We start from the raw sequence: 22,129 nt of genomic DNA on the forward strand, positions 1-22,129 counted from the left end.
TTTGCCCTTTTTTTTTTTTTTTTCTTAAACTTTCTTGATTGATGCTTGATGCTTTGCCATGCGAGAGCCAAGAAAGCAGATTTTGTGGGTCCCTTGGGTTTGGAGGTTGTCAAGGCAGAGACAGTATGTGTTAAAGTGACTGGGTGGGAGGCCAGGCTGTGTCCTGTGCTTGTGACGACTGAGCAGAATCATCTCACCGAAGCCTGACTGGCCAGATCTGGAGAGGGAGGGAAGGATCTCGTTGGACACTTGAGGGGTCTCTGCCAGCAGATGTGGCCTGCAGGCGGATGGGGACCAGGACATCAGGCAGGTGGGCACCTCAGGAAATCAGAGCACACTGCTGAAGTCTCAGCCAAGAGCTCAGAGTCACGCCGGGAGTCACTGCAGAGGCCCCTCTTGCCTGGGTGCAGAGACCACTCGGTGACATCCCTGGCCCGAGCCAGTGAACTAATGCACCGAGATCGTTGTCAGTGATAAAAGGGACCCCCCACCCTGCCCCAAGCCACGGTGGTTTGGAAGCTAGAATGCCCGCCTAAATGATTGCTGGGCTGAAAGAGAATCAGTGGAAACACCGTCTGGAGGTGGCTGCCAGTGAGAGTATTGCATGTTGTAAACTTTGGGGGTGTAGCTAAAGTAGTAAATCGGAGGCACACGTGTAGCCTTAAATGAGTTGATTCAAAACTGTGAGAAAGATTGGAAAAAATCGAATCAAGAGCTCAATGCTGAAAGTCAACGAAAGATCCTGAAGCAAGATGAGACCCTCTGGAGCTTGTGGTGAGGAGCAGTGAGCAGGCTGATGGGGCTGGAGCACCAGTGAGGGCCGGAAGCGGTGCAGGGCAGGGGGGTCTGGTGAGGTCGGTGGGGACGGGGGTTGTGTGGGCCCTGGAAGGGGTGGGATGAGGGTTGTCAGTGGTGGAGAAGCCCGGGCTGCCTTCCAGTCCCTGCTGGCTCTGGCCCACAGCAGAGCTCTCTTTGTGGGCCTCAAACAGGCGAGAGCCTCCGTGGAAGGGTGTTCCCTCTGGGAACAGCAAGGTACAGGAGCCAAGCATCCTCTGGGTAAATGGGCATTACCGGGGAGGACTGGGGTCCTGCCGCCTTACTGCTTGCCTGCTGCAGGCACCAGCCCCGGAGTGTCTGGGCATTTGGACTCTGGGGAAACCTCCAGCACCTGCTCTCTGGTCCCAGCCTCCCACCAAGCCACAGGCTGCCGGCTGCCTTCTTCAAGGGTGCTGCTACTGCTGGCCTCCGGCATCTTGTCCCCAACTTGGCATCTGGTGGTTGAGTGACAGCAGGAAAGGAGACTGATGAGTATTTGTTTGGTTCCTTAGTTGCTCTGACCTCGTGGAAACTGGCTATTCCTCCATGAGTTCCAGGCAGGCAAAGAGCCCAGCTCCTTTGACACTCCCGTGCCCTGGTTTCCTTCTCTTTTCCCTCTCCCCTCTTTGTTTTTCCTCAGAATGAAAATAGTTTTGTTGTTTTGTTTTTATATTAACATAGCAACGCCACATACTCATTGTTTAAGAATTCAAAGTTTGGGAAATTACAGGATTTCCAAGAATCAAGTAAGAGTCATCTGAAATTTTCTCCCCCCACCACCCCAGAAGTCCTGTTCACCCTTGGGGGTTGTCACCCTGAAAGAGTATCTCAGGGATGCTCGAGCTGCCCCCCGCCATGCACTCAGCCCCGCACTAGCAGCCCATGATTCCTTGCAACTGGCATTTTGCACTCAACTGATGCCATTGACATCATTCCCAGTCATAAAGATGGATCTCCTTTGTCCTACTGGATGGCCATGTAGGGCTCCTGGCTGCATTGATCCCTGGGGCGCTTGGAGTCCCACCTGTGAGAGAAGGCAGGGAGAGGCGCAGGGGGAAGGGGCAGGACCTTTCAGACCTGGGTCTCCCTTCTGGGACGTGTCACCTGTAGGGAGGGGTCAGCATGCAAACCATCCTCCGAAGATTAAGTGGGTTAGTGCACAGCAGTGTTAAATGGCCCCATACTACTTTCTTCCTCAGCATCCTCATTATGGGCATCTTGGAGAGGAGGAGCCATGGGTAGATTCGGGAAGTGGAAGAATGTTCTGTCCTGCTGAGGATGCTTGGGCCCAGGGGGGTGGCTTTCTGCTTGCCTGTCCTTTCTGGGCAGGCAGAAGCTTGTCTTGTTCTATGACCACAGATTCCTGTTTTAGCCCATAACTTGTCTGGTCTTTTCTGGTATCAAGTGGAAGGTGCATCCCAGTGTTCCCCATGGCCAGAGGCACCCATTTGGGCACCTGGGTCTCTTGCTGCTCCCTGCTCTGGTCTGGAAGAACAGAGATGGCCTTTGTGACAGAGGCCATGCCGTCATCAGTTAGGAGAGAAGCTCTTTTTTCTGGTTTTGCTTGAGGTATGCCAGGTACTAGCAGAAGGACTGTTTGGCTAGGAGGGATTGGTTCACTGTGTCGTGTAAACAGACTTGCTTCGGGCATCTTTCTGCTGTGGATGGCAGGCGTGTGGGAAAGAGCCTTCCATTTTTCCCAGGAGATCATGCCCTGCTCCTCCAAGCCTGGATGAGCTCCTGGGCCCTCCAAGCGCTGCCTGCACTGGTCTGGCATCCCCCTTCCCACAGTCATCCAGACCTTCAGCCCCGGAAAGCCAGAGTGGGCCTTTCTCCCCCCAGGGTCCTAACATAAGGCAGGTGATGCACATTAGGGGGATGTATCTTGTCACTCCTGTACTCAGGCACATTTGATAATCCCTTCCCCAGCCCCCTTCCTGCCCTGCTCTGCCCTCCTGTGTCCCCTGGACTCCCTGACAGCACCCTGCTTCTGCTCATTGGCTCCGGTTTGGGCCATGCACTTCTCTGCTCGACTTTAGGGCAGTGTGGGGGAGAAGCACGGCCCCAGGCCAGGAGGACCAAGTTCTGGAGCCGGTGCTAGGCCCGGGATGAGTCAGGGCACCTCTCTGACCTCCAGCTCACCCCTGGGAAGCGGGGACAGTGATGTCAACCCAGCAGAACTGTCAGTGTGCACTGTGCTGCTCACTCCTCCCTGCCCACCACAACCCTGTGGCCTGGCCTTTGTGCTGTCAGCGGTGCTTGGGAACAGAGGACTCAGCCTTGATGCTTGAGGCTGAGCTTCAACAGGTGCCTCTGAGAAAGCTTGGGGAGGACTAGGAGCTCCATGAGGCCCAGCCCTCGGTCCTCCCGCTGCTCTTGTTCATGAGCTGGTTTTCTTCCTGTGCTTTTAGAAGCTAGAGTGACCTTTGGTGTTTGTTCTTTTTTGTTTGTTCTGATAGGGCCCCGCCACCACTGTTGCCTTTTCAAGAACAGGGGAGTATTTTGCTTCTGGAGGTTCTGATGAACAAGTAAGTAAAGAACGGTGTGAGGCAACGTTGGCTGATACTTACAGAAGGGAACAGGAGGTCAAGGCACCTTGAGGACGGGCCAGTTCTTGCCAGCTTCCTTGGTGGCTTTGAGTGACCATCAAGGCTAAAACTTGGGCTGAGGTGCTCAGACCCGGGGTGCTCCACTTAGGAGCTCTTTGAGGGGCCCCGTTTTCAAACTGTTTGGTTGCAGGGGGAAGACATGTGTAAGGAGGTCCTGTCCCATTTTGTCACCCTTTGTGCCGAGGCTTTCTGCCTGTCAGCCCTGGTGCCTCCAGCCCAGAATGTTCCTTCGCTTAGGGCTGGGCCTCACAGCTCTGACTGCTCAGCCCAGGAAAGTCCCATTGGCCTCCCAGTGAGCACCCCCAGCCCCACGGACAGATTCAGGTTGAGTGTCTGCTAGGAAAGCAGAAGGTGGTTGGAGGCTTTTGTGGCATGGCCTGGATAAGAGGCCGTGGGCGTCTTCCCGTCCCAGCACCAGCTCCTGTGCTAATCAAACAAGGGAGGAAGAAGGCCCAGGGGACCCCTGAGCTGTCCCCGAGTGTGGAGGCCTGGCTCATTGCTTAAACAAGGGAAAAGTCGTACAGTCAAGTCACACTATAAATAGTCCTGGTAAAAGAAAGTCACAGGGTACAAGAGGCAGCCTAGTAGAAAGTAGGGCTTCTGCCCACTCTGGCCCCTCCTCAGGCCATCCCTGTGAGCAGCTCCCTGGCTGCTTTCTGAAAGTCAACTCCCAAGAGCCTTTGCAGAGAGACATGTGAATCTGTCCCCTCTCGGGAGTGTAGTCAGCAGCTGGACCAGTGCGATTACACTGGGCCCTACAAATAGGGTGGGAGGGGTGCTAATTCTGTTTGTAAACAGGAGGAGGAACAAAGGCCTCAGTGCCTGTCAGTCAGGGGGCAGTAAGCAGTGGGCTGCCCTGGGAGTGGGGTGCGGCCTCCCACAGAACCAAGCTCGTGGCTGCTTGGCAAGCAGGGAGGCCTCTCAGGTGAGAGGCATCTGACGAGGCTTCGGGACTCTGGGGCCTCCGCTGAGCACTCCGTAGCTCCTGACACATTGTAAGTGACCCTGGTGTAGGGCAGCCACCTGGGGCTGACACCTTCTAGCAGGAGCTCTCTTGCTCCTCAGCAGGGCCATTTTCCAGCCTTTTGCTGGGGGACCCTCAAGAGGCAACGCTCCTTCAAGCGGAGCGGGGAGTGATGGGTGTGTTACCCACGGCTCCCTGGCTACCAGTGTCTGCCGAGCTGTCTCCTGTGAGGTTGGAAGTAACATCATCCCCTCTTCGCCGATGAGGAACCGGAGGCACAGAGAGGTTGAGTGCCTTGCCTGGAGCCACACAGTAAAGGGTGGACCCAGGAATTTAACCACAGTGGTCTGCTGTAACTTAAGGCCAGGCCGCGGCCCTTGGGAGCTTCTGTTTGGTGGGGAGAGGGACGATAAACGAGGACGAGAGACAGAGAAATTGAATAACTGTCGAGTCTGATGCTATGAAAGAAATCACTAGAGGGCTGTGATAAAAATTAGCAGGAGACCAGGACAGTCTCTCAGAAGATGCTGCTGAAGCAGACACTTTAGCACAAGCAGCTAGCGTCACTGATGCTGGGACACTCCAGGAAGGGGCGGCAAAGGGCAAAGGCCTAGGGACAGCACACAGTGAGCCCACACGGTGGTCCGTCCGAAAAGTTTGGGAGGTGGGGCAGGTCCCAGAGTTGAGCTGGGCTGTCAGGTGGGGACTGTCTTGCAACTTTGGCTGGGGTGGGGGGTGGGGTCACCTCTGGGCTCATTTCTTCCATGAAGTAGGGCTGGTGTGATGTCTCTGTGCTTGTTGCTCTCCGCAGGTGATGGTCTGGAAGAGTAACTTTGATGTTGTGGATTATGGAGAAGTCCTAAAAGTGCACAGGCCCCCAGCCCCACTGGCCACGTCCTCTGGGAGTCTGGTAAGTGACTCAACAGGCATGTCCCGAGCCCTGAAACTCTGGTGGGTCATGGTGAATGGCAAATCATACTTTGGCACTTGCTGCACTTTGTTTCAAATCTAGAGTGTACAAACAAGACGTGAGGACCACTGGGTGCAAGGTCCTGTGCTGTCTGGTGGGGGGAGTGTTTGCATGGCGCAGGCTACTAATGGTTGAGGAGAGGAAGGACCTGTCCCATGCCCGAGCCTTGGGCCGAGGACCCACTGGAGAGTTCCTAGAGGGCGTGGGGCCTGAGCCACAGCTGGGACGGATGGGAAAGGCCCAGCCTTGTTGCTTTCACTTCCCCTTTTTTTTTTTAAACCATGGAAAGGAAGTTCCTCAGCCACAAACTGTTTTTTAGTATCTTTGTTGGTAAAAGGGCATTTAGTGTTCCTGAATTAAAATAGTTAACAGCAATTTTTGACAGATACTTTTGGGGAAAATTTGATAACTGCCATGATCTCATTGAATAAGGTTGCATTCCGCTGTGGCTGGAGTAAGTTGTCAAGCCAAAGGTGTGGAGCCCTGAGGGTTTTAAGCCCTAGTGGCCGCAGGGTGTTTAAATCTCTCCCTCCCGGACCCTGGAGGCAGTGTAGCCTCTCCCACCCACGGAAACCAGCCTGAACAACAGGAAACGGCTTGCCCAAGGCCCCCAGCAAGTCAAGGCTGGCCCAGAATAGAACCAGGAAGCCTCTGAGTCCATCCTGGGCTTGCCTTGGCTCCAGCAGAGGGATCCCCCACCCCAGCCTGAGACGCGCACACACGCGCACACACACCCCCATTCTGTGTGTTGGAGCTACCTCTAGGAATAGGCCGGGTTGAGATTTAAAGCTTTTCTTCCGAGGGTGGCCCTGGGCTGGGAGGTTTTGTTCTCCTTCCACATTTGTTAACGAGTAGCTAATTCTCAGCTTTAGGGTTTGGTGGGGATGACTGGGTTGCATTGCGGCCTGCTTGCTACTATTTGGTCTTCTGCCTAGAAAGGCATTTCTCAAACTGCAGGACTGGGATCCTGTGGGGTGAGGACCTTCTCCCCTCTAGCTCCCCCATGTACTGGGCATTCAGTGAGCCGAGCCCAGGCTGGACAGGTCAAGTTACTACTCATTCTCAGATGAGATGCCTGGGGCTTAGTCACCTGCTGGGATGCCTGGACCTGGGGGCTCACCACACTGGCCCCTCTGAGCAAGGCTGACCAAGCTAGAAACTAGGGGGCACAGGGCTGCCCAGCAGCTCTCCCCCATCCCAGGAGAGGGCACGGCCACCTGCCTCTTGGGAATGGTTAGTAATCAGCAACAAGGGGAGAATCCCATATTCTTCTTCTTGTGGTTATTAGGCAAGTGGCTTGGACAAGCTGCCTCTTGTCCCTTCAGTCTTGCTCAGATAAGGGGTATGGAGAATCCTTGTGTCCCAGAGCTGTGGGGCTTAATACTCTAGCACGAAGGCCTTCAGGGTAGGGGAAGCCAGCAGGACAGGGCAGGGTTTGGCAAGGATGGGAGACTAGCTCACCAGTACTCAGGAAAACCATGTGTTCCCATGCTGCCTGCTGGCCCACGACGGAGCTATGGCCACAGTTCCCCTGGACGTCACCACGTGGTGCTTACACAGGGGAAAGGTTATGGGCTCTGGGGTCAGAGAACTGGGTCTGAATCCTGGCTGTGTGGTCCCAGACGAAGCACCCATTCTTCCCACACCTCTATTTCTACAGTGGGACCTGAGTACTCTCGCAGGCAGGTTCTGAGGACCCCATGTGGGACATAGGTGAACTTTACTAATCCACACAGTGACTGGACTTATTAGTCCTAAAATTGTTGTTTATGGCTTTTGCTCTACATGCCGAGGCAGTGTGTGGGCCCTCATCCAGACAAACCCCCATGCCCAAGGCTACACACCACTTGGAGTACACGGCGAGGAGTGTCTCTGATCTCAGGACTCCCAGGCCAAGAGGAGGGCTAAGGGGTTTTTGGTTGGTTTGTTCTGTTTTATGTACATGACATAAGATTTCCCTTCTGAACTAGTTGAAGCATGCAGTTGAATGGTGAGAAGAGCATTCACCCTGTTGTACAGCCATCAGCCATCACCACTGTCACCCACAGAGTTTTTCCAGCTCCCCCTCGCCCAGGGGAGCCCGTTGGCCCAGTCCTACCCTGCAGTTAGGTTTGCCCCTGTGGTGGGAAGGGAAGCTGACAAGTACGGGCTCACCTTTCCTGCCCCAGGGCTTCCCTGGCACTGAGTCGGTGACTGATCGCATGGTTGGCCAGAGTGTCACCACTCCCCTGGGGAGCCCAGGTCCTCTGCAGCCACATGCCAGGAACTGGTGCATCCGATGAGCTCCCGCCCCTTTCGCAGACCCCACCCGGGGCCCTATGAAGGCTGCATCGGGGGCTGTCCTGGGCCTTGCAGGATGCTCAGCAGCTCCTGGGCCTCTCCCCACTGGCTGCTGGTAGCATCTCCCCGCCCTTTGTTGTGACAGCCCCAGATGTCTTCAAACATTGCCAGATCACTTCCGGGGGAGGGGGGTGCGGTGCACGTAGGATGGCCCCCTGCTGAGAATTGCTACCCTAACTCCCGCCTCAGGAGTGATCCCAGAAAGGCAGTGAATGCAACAGCAGGAGGGTAGGAATCAGGTGGGTCAGGGGCATCTCTGGCAGAAACAGCACAGCCACGGTGTGGAGGGTAGGCTGCCCCGAGCACGATGACTCTGGAGCTCCTGCCCCTGCTCGATTGGGCCAGATTTGGGCTTCACCCGGCAGCCATGGCTCAGGTCTCTAGACTATCTCTACAGAAGTCTATTTTATAGAAATGTCGTTTCAGCCTGTCAAACTTTGGAATCTTCCAGAGGTGACGGTAAACGACAAAAAAAGACCTTTAGCAACTCGTGTTTTTTTTTTTTTTTAACTTACCATTGGAGTGTGTTCTTGGCCTTCCTGCCTGCCGGCTTCCCTGGCCCTGAGATAGTAACTGGTGAGTGGTTTGGTGGCTGGCCAGGGTGGCCTGGCTCAGCCCATGCCCCAGGCGCTCTTGAACCTTCTGACCCCCTCCCCCTCCAGCTCTGTCTCTCCCCAGAGCCTGGGGCCCTAAAGCTGCCCGACACACACCTGGGCATTTGAGGATCTTAGGGAGCCAGGAGGCCAGATACTGTGTGTGTCACGGAGGATGGCATTCTAAAGCCGGAGGGCAGGCCCCCCGGTGGACCATGGCCAGGGCAGCCCTGTGAGCGTGTGACAGCCCCTGTGCCCTGGAAAGCCCCCTGCCCTGTACCCCTGCTCGGACTGTAGCATTCAGCTCTCTCTCTTGGAATGAAGGCCATCCTTGAGCTCACTCTGAACAGAGAGCTCTGTTCACTGCCAGAGCTATTTTCAACCTCTGGTTGAAATTCACAGCTTATTTTTAGGCACATTTCATGTTGAAAAGCACAAGCCATTTCCCAGCCCTTCAGAATGAGAATAATGGGTTCCATTTTCCCTCTATTCCTGGCTGAGTTGTGGAGGAGAGAGTTTAGGACTGTGGCTGGGAGCTTTCTCTGCTTGGAAGGCTGCAGAGGAAGGGCTCCAGCCCAATGGCTGAGCTGTGGGTGGCCGGGAAGCTCCGTGTTCTGCCGTGACATGATACAAGGCCAGAGGGAGGTCGGGAGGGCTGCTTGTGGGCAGATGAGCACTTCCCAGAGGGGCACGTGTGGGGGCAGGGGGTGGGCCCTGCCAGTCTTAGGCAGCAGGTGCTCCTGCTGCTGTTTTCAAGGGTCTGGTACTCACCTCTGTCCTGAGCTGTAGTCCCCGGCCTTCTCTGTTTTCTCGGCACTCAGCCACTCAGGTTCTAGCTCCTCTTAGCTCCCTCCTGCCAGCCCATGAGGCATCAGGGTCACTGTGTCTTGGCTGACCTTGGATTTGGCCCTGCTCCCCCAAGCCCAGCTGCCATAGGACTGATTTCTGCCTCAACCACAGAAGCATTTTTAAAACCACTTTTAACAGCAAAGATGCATTTGTTCCGATTTACTCTTCTTGCCTTTCCTCCACAAACACCTGAGAGCCTATTATGTAATTGTGAAGGAAGGTTGTGCCGAGTGGGGTGGGAGGGGAAGAGCGCAGAATTCCAGGTAATTCAGGAAAACTGAAAACCACTTCCTACGTTCTCGGGCCTGGCTGCCCGCCAGTTCAGACAGTAACCTTGAATTTTGGAGCCCCTCAACCTCAGATGGGAGGACGCCAGACCTTCCTTCATGAGATTTCACGAGGTGGTGCATGCCAGGCAGCCACTTGGAACCGTGCCTGGCACATGGCAAGTACTCACCAAGCTTTAGCTGTTTTTAAAATGTTCCTCTTCCTTCCTCTGTCAGACCGAGAGCAGGATGAGCCCCCTGCCCAGTCGGGCTGATTGTGTGTTCCCCACTTGCTGAGCGGGGGGACAACATGCAGCAGAGGGAGCAATTCTGACAGAGATAATTTTTGATGTTGACTGCTGTCTGCAGGTCGCCTTTGTGAGGTCCTGTAAGGGTTTTAGACCCTTGCAGGAATCAGTTCTGCTTTCTGATGAGAGACCCAAGTCCTCTGTGTTCCCAGATCCAAAAGCCAGTCCATAAGGTGAATGGAAACAGGCTTCTTTTCTTCCACCACCCCCATGACTCCTCAAAGCAAAGTGGCTGCCCATGGCCCCCCGCCCCCATCCAGATCCTCAGTGCTAGAGCTGTCCCCAGGAGGAGGTGGCAAGGTTGGCCAAGAATGCTTGACCCGAGGGCTCAGCGTTTCCTGAGGATGGCCTGTTTCTTCTTCCTAGTTTCTCTGTTCTGAGGGTGAAGCCCCAGCCGCCTCCTACACCCATGCTTCCACTTTCTGTTTTGGGGTGCTACCATGGGTGGCACTTGATGTAGGGGTTCTCGGGCTCGATTCCAGTCTTGGCACTGCCTCTTACCCCATGCTGAAGATCTGAGGCTCCTGGGTTTTCAACCCAGGCATCTAGCCTGAGGAGTCAGATTTGAGGCAGAGGACGGGGTCCATTTCTACTTGCTTTGTGGAATTCCCTCTGTATGGAGCGTGGAGGACTGGGGTCTCTCGCTGAGAACGTAGTTTTCTGGCTGGCATTTGCTTTCAGTAGTGGGGAGAGGTATGCATTTGAGGGGATGCGTGGCAGACGAGGCATTGTGGGTGTTTACGGCAAGAATGAAGTCCAGATTTATGGGTATTAGAAGGGAACCTCTCCTTTCTCCAGCTGACCCTGGTTCTGGCTCTGAATTTCCCAGGACTAGTTAGTCAAAAGGGCTCTAGTCAGCAGGTGAGTCGGGACAGGCCCAGGCACTTACGCATCTTGGAAGAGGGTTGGTTTCCTGGGGTCCAGACTCCCGACAGCCTATAACCAGTTGGTTGGCGGTTTAAGAGCTGTACTGCCCCTGTTTGCTGATCTAAGAGGAAGCTGGAGCCTAGCCTGACGTGTTGAGTCTCTCCTGTAACCTCAGGCAGTCCATATTGCTTCTCTGTACTCGGATTTCCTCCCACCAGCCTACGGTACATCCTTCGGGCATTCTCCATTTTCCTGGCTCACTACGTAAAAAGCTTCTCCTGCCGGCATGGGGGTAGGGTGACTGCAGCGGCCTTTGCTGATTCTGGGCAACAGCAGGCCCCAGACAAGAGGCCTCACGTCAGACTCTGGTTGCATTTTCTTCACCTTTACCGGCGTAGAAGTCATGAAAAGTGCTCTGGGCTTCTTAGTTTAAGCGGGAAGACAGAGGAGAATAGAAACAAAGAAGATTCTGTATTTGTTACCAAGCTACAATTCTTAAAGAGAGTCCTGCTGGAGTCCGGGCATCCTTGCCCAGTGGCCGGGGAGGGTAACTTGACTGCGCCCAGTCTAGGAGAACCAAAGATTCCAATGTTCCCTGCAGAGGGGCACCTTGGGCCTGGGGACCAGCATGGGGGGGTTGGACCCTTCCCTCAGGCTCTGACCTGTTGCATCTGCTCCTGGGAAGCAGGCCAGATCCCCACTCCTTTTCCTTCCAGAGGCCACAACTGAGTTTCCTGGGAGGTGGGTCAGGGCTGCAGCCAGGTGCATGTTCAATAACGACTGTGTTTACTGGAAGGAGGAAGTTGCCTTTGGCAACGCAGCGAGGAGACAGGCCTTTGACCAGTTCACGTGGATTGCGATAAGCCTCTTGCTGTGGCTCTCAAACCTCATTGTGCTTCCGAATCACCCCGAAGGCTTGTTAAGCATAACTTGTCCCATCCCGAGTGTCTGACTTGGAAAGGAATTTGCAATTTCTAGGTCATGTCGATGGTCCCGGGACCCACTCTAAGAGTCGCTAGTCTACTGGAAAACAGTCTAGCCAGTTGTGACAATGGCTTCCTGAGCAGGGATGTAGCAGGAAGAAGAAAGTCTCTGACCATCTTGGGAACTTTCCATGGTTCATGGGGACTATAGTTTGGGAGAAGCATTTGGAGAACTGGGGTCCCTTTCAGCCCAATTTGGAGAATTGTAGTCCTCCTCTTTCCAAGAGGGGAAAAGTGCTATAATGGCTTTAGTTCTAATCTCTGTCTAGTGGTAAAAGAAATCCCAGTGCTCCCCTGTGGGCTCTTTAAACCTAGAGGCACCCACTGGGCTCTACAGACAGCTGGTTTTTTTACCAACCAGGATGCACTAAGGGGGAGGATGGTACCCAGGGCAGCCCTCCGTGGGCCTCTGCCGCCGGTCTTCCTGTCTCGGTTCCTGTTCCGTCCATTAGCGCTGCTGCACTAGTCCAGTGACCTGTTTTTAAACCCGCATTCTGTGGTCACCTGCCTATTATCCTCAGTGCCGCTGCCTCCTGTGCCTGTGCAAGTGTGTGCCTCTATCACCCACCCCCCCCACCCCCCCACCCCCCCACCCCCGTCCTCCAGAGCCCGCGGGGCCTCTAGGGAAGCCAGCAGGTGAGAGTCTCTGGCCCCTGAGCTTGAGATGAGCTGGGTGCTGGTGTCTCAACGTCTCAGGCCTCAGGTCAAGGAGCTTTTTGGGGAAGTGCCTCCAGGTATTAGGAGCAGAAGCAAGTCCCAGAACAGCGGTAACTGCAGTGGCAGTGAGAGGATGGGGCTGTAGGATGGGACTTGGCTGTACACCCTTCTCAGAGTAGCCCCTTGGAGTGGTCGTTTCCTGCCACTGGAAAATTCTCATCTGTTCCACCAACAGGTAGGTCACTATCTAGAGAAGAGTAGCGTGATTCTTAGGAAGGAAAGCCTATTTAATGACTTAAGCCAACAGCAGACATGTTCTCGGAAACCCCAGGCAAGGCATGGTAAGATATTCATGGTGTCAGGAAGATCCAAGAACCTAGCTCCGGAACCCATACAAGGCCCAGAGGACCCTTGCATCTGGCTCTGCGTGCTTGGACATGGAGCGTAAACCGGGCACGCACACACACCTTTCAGAGCTCTGTTACCTTCTTCAAGGGTCTCATAACCATTGGAGGTTTTCCTTTTCCCCGCATTTCCCTTCTTCCCAGATGACCTCTCCTCCATGTAGCCTTTTCCGGGAGGCCCACAGCTTGTGAATCCTTCCTGCCCCACCTTTCAGAGCAGCCCTTCTTTCCTGTAGTTGGTTATTCTCCGGCCTGTGGTCTTCCTGGAGGGCTAGGTACTTGGTCACTTTTTGGCGCCATGTATGTCACCAGAACACAGAATGTTCTAGAAATCCGGGTTCAGTGGACACGTGCTTGCAGCTGAGGGCAGCATGGATTGAGCCTTTGAGGCAAGAGGCAGGCTCTGGCTCTTTCTTTTAGTGTTTTTGACGGTCCCAGGTTAAAGGAAGGAAACCCCTTTCTGGCCTGGTTTGTCAGTTTCCAAGGGCAGGTGCACGGGTGGTAGGGGCAGTGACCGGGCAGCGGAGGTGGTAGAATCAGCATGTCTGCGCTAGAAGTTTCAGTACTTCTCGTTTTCACTGGAAAAAAGCCTTTTGCAGCTTGAATTTGCCAGATTGGATGGCAGCGTTGGCCCATGTGGTGTAAGGGTGTTAGATAGCGCTTGTGTTTATGTTCTCATCGGTTACCATGGCAAAAATCAGAATAGATGGTTTCCATGGAGATTATCTTAAAATTAGTTTCTTTGACGGTCTGGACATTGCTGCAGGGTTCACAGAATGCTTGTGGTGCCCCTGGGGGATTTCTCTGTGGCCATGCCAAAGACTGGCCTGAATGTTGACGGACTCTGACAAATCTGCATCCTGTGCTTGAAAATGCTGGGACACCAGGCTGGGGACATGTCCTCAACTTCTTCCTGGGGTCCCATTCGCCTGGCCTCAGCTCCACGGCTCGTTCCAGCCACCTGGGAGCTTCTTCTTTTTTACTAAGTAAAACAAAACACAAAAACCCCCTTTATATTGTGGAAAATTTCAAGCAAGCACAAAAAGTAGCGAGAATAGTGTCACAGACTCCCCTGGATCTTTTGTCTAGCTTCAGTGTTTTGCTGGTCTATTTTGCTCATCTCCCTCCCCCCATTTTTTTTAGAAGAGTTGGAGTATTTTTATTTAATCCCAGATACATTATTTTACCCTAAATAAAGACTTTTCTTGGTTATATAACTGCAGTGCTCTTGTCACATCCAACAAAATTAATAATCCCTTACTATCAAATGCCTAGTCCATACTCACATTTTTCCACATTGTTCAAGAATATGGCTCTGTGCTTTTTGCTCAAATAAGGACGTGGGAGGCATTGAAAAAACCCATGTCTCCCTTCCCCACCATGGTTCTGGTGCCTGGAGAGACTGAGCAGTCTTGGCTAGAGGTGCATTTGGGCTGGGGGCAAGAGAAGCTCCGGGGTGCCGCTCTCCCACTGTCCTCAGGGACATTTATACCACGAGCTCCAGGACACCCTTGTTCCGGCCTGGAGATGGGTCCGCTAGTGCCGGCTGTCCTGGGCAGGCATCCGCTGGAGGGCGCTGTCCCTCTTTGCAGCCTGTAGGGGGAGGCAGAGAGAGAGGTGATATAACCTTGGTTCACAATAGCTGTGTGCAAGTTAATTTTCCAGGAGGGGGAGGCTGAGAGACCCGATAGAATGAAGCCTCCCTTGACTCCTCCCTGGGGGTGAGAGCTTTGGCCCAGAAGAGGCCCGCTGCCTCTAGGGTAGGCAGAGCTGGCCGTGGTTATCTGCCTTGGCAGGCCGTGCTCGTGTCCTGAGATGCTACACAAATTCTGAATTGCCGAGCTCGGGAGTGATGCCCGGGTGTGGTCAGTGCCTCTAACACTCTCCATTGAACTAAGTGCAAGGAGAGTTTAAAATAGCCAGCCTTTGTTCCCGAGGTTTTAAAAATTCAACCCCAGTAGTTACAATGAGCTGTCTTCAAGTGGATCTATAAATAAACCGCTACTGTTCCTCTTTGTCACCGAGAGCTTCGGCGTCTTCCAGAGACGTCGGCTCTGCCGCTCATCTTCATTAGCTGCCTCTCATCTGTGGGGCAGCTGTGGCCATCAGCAGGCTGGGCTGACAGTGCGGAGTTCGTAATGACAGCGACACGTTCCCTTTTTAAAAAGCCACATTTTACAAATAATACATTATATGTTAATAAAAACAATTAATTTTTTAAAAGCCACATTTTAAAAGCCAAGATTAACTACATAGGGAAAGATGTATTTTCGCACTGGGAAGCCTGGCAGAGTGGTCATCACCATTGGTCAAGGTCAACGCCATTGATAATACGTCCTGTCCACATGAGTTCTGCGGTGTCGGGTGGTTCGCTTCTGTGGTGTTCTCATCAAAAAATGGATAACCTCGTTCTGATCGTGAGAAAACACTGGACAGACCCACACCGAGGGACGTTTGACAACAGAACTGATCAGTACTCTTCTTCAAAAGTGTCAAGGTCATGAAAGACAAGGGAAAACTGAGGAGCTGACACAGATTGCAGGAGACCAAGGAGAAGTAACTCAGTGCAGGGGGACGTCCTGGTTGGGATTCTGGAATAGCAGGATCCAAGGACATTAGAAAAACTGGTGAAGCTCAGCCGGGGCCCTTAGTTTGGTTAATGGTATTGTCCCAAGGTTAATTTCCTGCTCTGATCATTGTCCTAATGGTTATGTAAGATGCTAGCACTGGGGAAGCCTGGGGGAGGGATATATGGAAATTCTCTGTACTATTTTTTGCAACTTTTCTCTAAGTCTAAAATTAGTTCAAAGCAGTCTAATTTTTTAAAAGAAAATCTCTAGTCAGTCCTTGGGCTTCATCTCCCTCCCTGGGTGCCCCGGTTCAGGTGTTTGCACTGGGAGGGTAGGTGTTTCTGTCTCAAGGGAGGGGGCAGGTGACCCTAAGCCCCTCAGCACCCAGCCGGGGGTGGGCCTGTGGTCACATCTGTGGAACGGAGCTGAGCAAGAGCTGACCCTGGAAGACACGGGTCCTGTTCACAGGGAATGGTGTCACAGGGGCGCTGCTCACCGCTGTGGAGACTGCAGGGTGGCTTCTCTGCTTGTCAGTAGTGTGGCTTGTGCTAATGCTCCGGAGGTCTTACCTGCTCCAGGAGTGGATGACTCCACCCCACCCCTGCCTGCTTCCTTCTGGTCCCTGTCGCTGGCCCCTGACTCTGCCTTGCAACCCACCACTGTGTGTTTCTGGCTGTACCCAGTATGAGGGCCTGGAGGGCGTCAGCCCCTAAAGGCCTGGGGTGTTTTCCTGTTCCCTCAGCACCCCTTTGGGGAGGAGGGTCAGGGACCCCCTCTGTGCTGAGGACAGTTCTCGATGCACGATGGCCCGCTTGATCTCCCCCAGCCTCTACCTGTGCGCAGTTGCCAGGTCTTCCTCCCTGCCCCCCGCCAACCTCGGCTCATTCTCGCTCTTTTCTACCCCGCAGCTCCCCTCCCCTGAGTATGCCGCTGCGGTGAACAGACCTTCTCAGCTCCACTGCTTTCCCTGGAGGGCATATGTGGACGTTGGAATTACTTTCCAGTTCCTGCTTCTCAGGGCAATCCTTTCACTCCTCTGAAAACTCTGGCTTTATACATCAGCCCTCTCCTGTGGGGAGAGATATTTGGAAACTCCTGGAGAGTGTGGCTGGCAGTGGGCAGCTGGAGGTCGCCAGGGGTGGAGCCCAGGAGGGTCGTTTGAGCCTGGGTATGGAGGCCTCAGTCTTGCTTTGAGCCTGGGTGAGGAGATAGGGTTCCTTGGTTTGTGCATTTAGCATCTCGCATGTGCCAGGCAGGTCTGTCGGGGACACAGGTGTGATAGGATGCCATCTGCCTCCAAGGGACCACTCTCTGAGGAGAGGACTGGTATGGGAGTGGGCCAAGCTGCCTGGAGTCCCAGGGTGGGTTAGCATGTGGATCCCTCATCCGTCTCAGACCCATCCTTCGACCCCTTCACAATTCTTAATTCAGAGGACACCCTGTCCTCTTCTGATCAAAGAGGTGGGGGCCTGGGGTCAAGGGATGGCTCTTAGACCCAAACGTGACCCGTTGTCATAGAACATTTAATTCCGTTCAGAGGCTGCTCTGCTGGCCGCAGACCCTGTGTCCTTGAGCCTCTTGGCTCCCTCTGTGCACACAGTTGACCCAGCACCCTGCCCTCCTTGGGAGCCTGCTGCGGGGAACACACGAGAGCACCCTGCACATTCGTACCCTAGATAAAAGCCAACACGGTAACCAGATCCCATACTCATACTTAGACTGGCTTGGAAGAACATTGGCAAGATTGTCGAACAATTAGATGATTTGAAGACACCAGTGTTCCTCTTGGGTTCAGGGCTATGTTTAGAACCAGAAATTTTCTCTCTTGTTGGACCCCAGGCCGGAACTCTAAATTATAGGGCAAACAAGGCTGTTGTGTATCTAGTCCACAAATATGCGCAGTGGATACAGTACCAGGTTTCTTCCGAGCTCTGATTCGAGAAAACGGCCGTGCCTTTTTTCCACTTGAAGAGCTGGAGAGAAGCATGAGCTCCAGTGAGCTCTGTCCTCTTTTCTGCTCTCCTGGCTGGGATCAGGTTTAGCAAACAGGCAGGCAGACATAGACACCCATTAACTTTTCATGAGGGCAAATTGTCAGAGCCAAAGGCCCGAGGCAAAGACTGTAAGAAGCAAATGCGTGAATCTCTGCACCCTCACTTAGCAGACTATGCAGTGAACAGTCAGATGAAAGATTTTAGTTGAGAAAGATTTAATCATGGTGTGTGTGTGTCTGTCCATTTCTTCCAGTTTCGTGCTCAGCCCTGCTTTGGAAACACAGTGACACGCTTTGGTGTTTTTAGTGGGCCATGGCCAGCCAGACGGCTGCTCGGTTCTATACAAGTTGGGTCCCCGTGAGATCGCCCAAATTTGGGGCACAAGTCACCTTCCTCTCCTCTTTCTGGCCCAGAGTCTGGCCCCTGGACTAGTTCAGGGTACTTTTGTCTGTGACAGAGTTTGTTTCCAGAACAGGCCGAGCAGGGGGCAAGGTCCAGTGTTAGAGATTAAAAGAAAAGGAGAAATTTCCACCTTGAGCAGGTGTTAATAATTGACCACCCCACTTACCAGAGCGGCCACTGGGTCACATTAGCTCACAGCATCTTCATGGTAAATCTCCGGCCACTCCTGGCTGCTGGCCAGGTATGTGCAGACCTTGCTTGCTGCTGACTGTCAAGCTACATAGGGACCTCTGAGCAGCTGGGGCCTGACATTCCACAGACAGGGTGGCCACTGCCTCAGAAACGCTGCCTCAGAAACCTCTGCTGACGACCAGGGAAACTGAGGCTTTGGGAATTGAACTGCACTGAAACGTGAGCTGGTTTTTTGCATCTGGGAACTGTAATCCCCAGACCAGTGATGGGCCTCATGGGCCTCACCTGGAGTCTTCAGCCTGGGCGTTTGCCCTTTGGTAATGTCCAGTGGAGAGTTAGTGATCTTCACCTTGATACCGAGTGGCCGTGATGGGTAGTATCAAGTACAGTGTTACGTGATCGGCAGGTTGGGCTTCTAGGGCTACTTCAGTTAAAACAACATCTTTTTTTTAAAGATTTTTATTTATTTATTTGACAGCACAAGAAGGCAGAGAGGCAGGCGGGATGGGGGAGGGGCGGGAAGCAGGCTCCTTGCTGAGCAGAGAGCCTGATGTGGGACTCCATCCCAGGTTCCTGGGATCACGACCTGAGCCGAAGGCAGAGACTTTAACCCACTGAGCCACTTAGGTGCCCCAGTTCATTTCTTTTTATTGCTGAGTAGTACTTCATTGAATGTTTATCTGCCTGTTGGTGAACATCTGGGTTATTTTCAATTTTTGGCTATTGCAAGTAAAGCTGCTGTTAGGTTTTTTTTTTTTTTTTGCTGTTAACTTTGTTGTTGTTGTTTTTTTTTAAGATTTTATTTATTTATTTGACAGAGATCAAGTAGGCAGAGAGGCAGGCAGAGAGAAAGGAGGACGCAGGCTCCCTGCAGAGCAGAGCCTGATGTGGGGCTCGATCCCAGGACCCTGGGATCATGACCTGAGCCGAAGGCAGAGGCTTTTAACCCGCTGAGCCACCCAGGTGCCCCAGCTGTTAACCTTTATATACTTACCTTTATATGGACATGTATTTCCCTTTCTCTCGGGTACATATCTAGCTGTGGAATGGCTGGAACATAACAAGTGTATGTTTAGCCTTTCAAGTAACTGTCAGACTCTTTTCTGAAGTGGTTGTACCATTTTACATTCTCCCCAGTAGTGTCTGAATTTGAATTTCTCTACTTCCTCGCTACCACTTGGTATGGTCAGGTGTTTTAACTTTAGACCATTCTACTGGGTGTATACTGGTATCTTACTGTGATTTTTTTTTTTTCTAAAGATTTTATTTATTAGAGAGATAGCAGGGGAAGCAACAGTGGAAGAGGGAGAAAGAGACTCCTCACTGAGCAGGGAGCTCGACATGGTCCTTGATCCTAGGACCCTAGGATCATGACCTGTGCTAAAGGCCGACGCCCAACTGACTGAGCCACCCACGAGTCTGTGATTTTTAACTTGCATTTTCCTAACTGCTAATGATGGAGAGCATCTTTTATGTGTGCATTTGCCATCTTTATATGTTCTTTGGTGAAGTGTCTGTTCAAGTCTTTGGGGCTTTTTTCTTTTCTTTTTTAAAAGATTTTATTTATTTATTTGACAGAGAGAGAGTGATCATAAGTAGGCAGAGAGGCAGGCAGAGAGAGAGGGAGAAGCAGAGCAGAGAGCCCGATGTAGGGCTGGATCTCAGGACCCTAGATCATGACCTGAGCTGAATGCAGAGGCTTAACCCACTGAGCCACCCAAGTGCCCCTGTTTTTTCTTTTAATTAGGTTGTCTTCTCATTGAGTTTTGAAAGTTCTTTTATATTCTGGATACAAGTCCTTACTGGATATGTAACTTGCAAATAATTTCTTCCTGTCCATAGTTGGTGTTTTCATTTTCTTAACAGTGTCTTTCAAAGAGCAGTTTTGAATTTTGATGAAGTTCATTTTATCAGCGGTTTCTTTTATGGGTCATGCTTCTGGTGCCATACCTAAGAAATTTTTGCCTAATCCAAGACCATAATGATTTTCACCTATGTTTAGAAGAAAAGCTTATACAAATATTATAGTTCTAGGATTGACATTTAAGTCTGTGATCCATTTTGAATTAGTTATTTTTTATATGTGGTATGAAATATGTACCAAAGTTCATTCTTTTACATATGGACGTCCAATTGTTCCAGCAACTGTCTTTACTAAGTCGTTTGCATGCCTTCGTTAAAAATTAATTGCCCAGCTATCTGTAGGTATATTTCTGGATGGCGTTGATCTATGTGTCTGTCTTTTTACCAGTACCACACTCTCTTCAACTACTGTAACTTTAAACTAAGTCTTGAAATCAGGTAATGTTTCTATGCTTCTATAGCTGATTTCAGAGAGAGCTGTCATCTCAAAAACACTGGGCCTTCAGTATGCAAGCATGATATATCTCTTCATTGGTATTGGTCTTCTTTGATACTACTCATCAGTGTACTGTAGTTTTTAGCATAAAAACATGTAGTTTTTAGCATACAGATTTTGCATATATGTTGTTAGATTTATGTTTAAGCATTTTGTAGTGGGTTGAACAGTGGCCCCCTCAAAAATATGTCTGTCCTGACCCCCAGAACCTGCAAACATTATCTTATTTGGGAAGGAGGTCTTTGCCAATGAAATTAAATCTCGAGATGAGGTTTTATCCTGGATTGTTGGGTTGGCCCTAAATCCAATGACAAGTCTCCTTACAAGAGCTACACAGAAGAAAAGGCCATGTGAAGATGGAGGTAGAGACTGGAGTAACACAGTCATAAGCCAGGGAATCCTAGAGCCACCAGAAGCCGGAAGAGGCAAGAAACAATTCTTTCTCAGTGCTTCCTCAGCACAGGGGCCCTACTGATACCTTAATTTTGGACTTGTAGCCTCCAGAACACGGAGAGAATAAATTTCTATTGTTTTAAGTCACCAAGCATGACCATTTGTTAGAACAACTGTAGGCAAGGAATAACACATTTCATGATTTTTTCATGCTATAGGAAAGATAGTAACCAAGGATTTTTGAAAATTAATGAAAGGGATCAAACAACAGACCCAAAAAGCTCAGAAAAAGGACAAAAGGCTAAACAAAAAACCTAAACCAAACCCTGTATAAATTACATTCAAGCTTCTACAAACCAAAGATTAAGAGAAAATCTTGAAGGTAGACAGAAAAGTGACATTGTATACAGGATCAAAGGTTAGAACCATAGAAGAATACTTCTATGAAACTACACAATCCAGAAGTCATTGGAGTAACATCTTTAAAGTATTTAAAAAAAAAAAGTCTCAACCCAGAATTCTGTACTTAGCAAAAATATCTCTTAAAAATGAAAGAGAAATAAAGACTTTTTTTCTAACAAAAGCTGAGAAAATTTGCTACCAGCAAACTTGCTCTGTAAGAAATGTCTCTTTTCTCTTTTCCTTCTGGGATTCCTGTCACACGTGTCAGACAGTTTGGTCTTGTCTCACGTTTATGGATACTCTGTTCTGGGGTTTTTTCCTCCCCCCTTACTGTGTCAGTTTGAGGAACTTATCAGTGTTGAAGGACATGGATTCATTTTCCTCAGCTGGGCTGAGCCTACCAATTAGCCCATCAAAGCCATTCTTCCTCTCTGTTACGGGGTTTCTGATTTCTAGCATTTTCACGGACTCTTTCTTAGACTTTCTACCTCTCTGGTGGAATTCCCCATCTGTCCATGTGTGTTATCCACACTTTCCAATACAACCTTTAACATAGTAGTCAGAGTTATTTTAAATTTCATGTCTGATAGTACCAGCGTCAAAGTCATCTGATTCTGCTGATAACTTTTTTTTTTCCCAAGATTTTATTTATTTGAAAGAGAGCGAGAGAGAGCGAGCTTGCACATGTGATCACATTTGATGTTGAGGAGAGGCAGAGGGAGAAGCAGGCTCGCTGCTGAGTGCAGAGCCTAGATATGGGGCTCAATCCGGGACTCCAGGATTGAGACCTGAGCCGAAGGCAGATGCTTAACAGACTGAGGCAGCCAGGCGTTCCTGCTGATGCTATCGGACAGTGGGGTTTTTTCCCTTGCCTTTTTGTGTGTGTCATAATTTTTGATTAAATGCCCATACATCATGTTTAGGATAGTAGAGACAGAAGTAGATAGCCTTATCGGGAGTTGAGCTGAGTTTAGTGTTACTCCTTACCCATATCTACATCTTGATGTTGAACCAGTGAGACCATAGTCAGTCCAGATGGGTTGATTTCTTGTCACAAAGAAGACCTGCCAGCTGTTTTGTTTTTTAATAAATGTATGGGTTGGTGACCGTGTGTTCAAGTGGCTGAGATCAGTCGGATATTTCTGCAGTTTCTACTGTGCACGATGCTGAGCTCCTGGTAGCCTATGACAG

The 22,129-nt window shown here is 51.3% G+C and overlaps 1 protein-coding gene across 4 annotated transcripts in view; it reads left to right on the forward strand.

The window, feature by feature from the left end:
* POC1A (POC1 centriolar protein A) overlaps positions 1-22,129 on the forward strand; it is a 67,800-nt gene that overhangs the window by 20,774 nt on the left and 24,897 nt on the right. For all 4 annotated transcript variants that reach the window (XM_082701828.1, XM_082701831.1, XM_082701830.1 and 1 more), the window contains exons 8-9: positions 3,276-3,344; positions 5,201-5,299. In XM_082701828.1, coding sequence (XP_082557954.1) covers positions 3,276-3,344; positions 5,201-5,299 — 168 coding nt within the window. The remainder of the gene's footprint in view (positions 1-3,275; positions 3,345-5,200; positions 5,300-22,129) is intronic.

This window comes from Mustela nivalis, assembly GCF_964662115.1.
Source record: "Mustela nivalis genome assembly, chromosome: 1".
NCBI lineage: Eukaryota > Metazoa > Chordata > Mammalia > Carnivora > Mustelidae > Mustela > Mustela nivalis.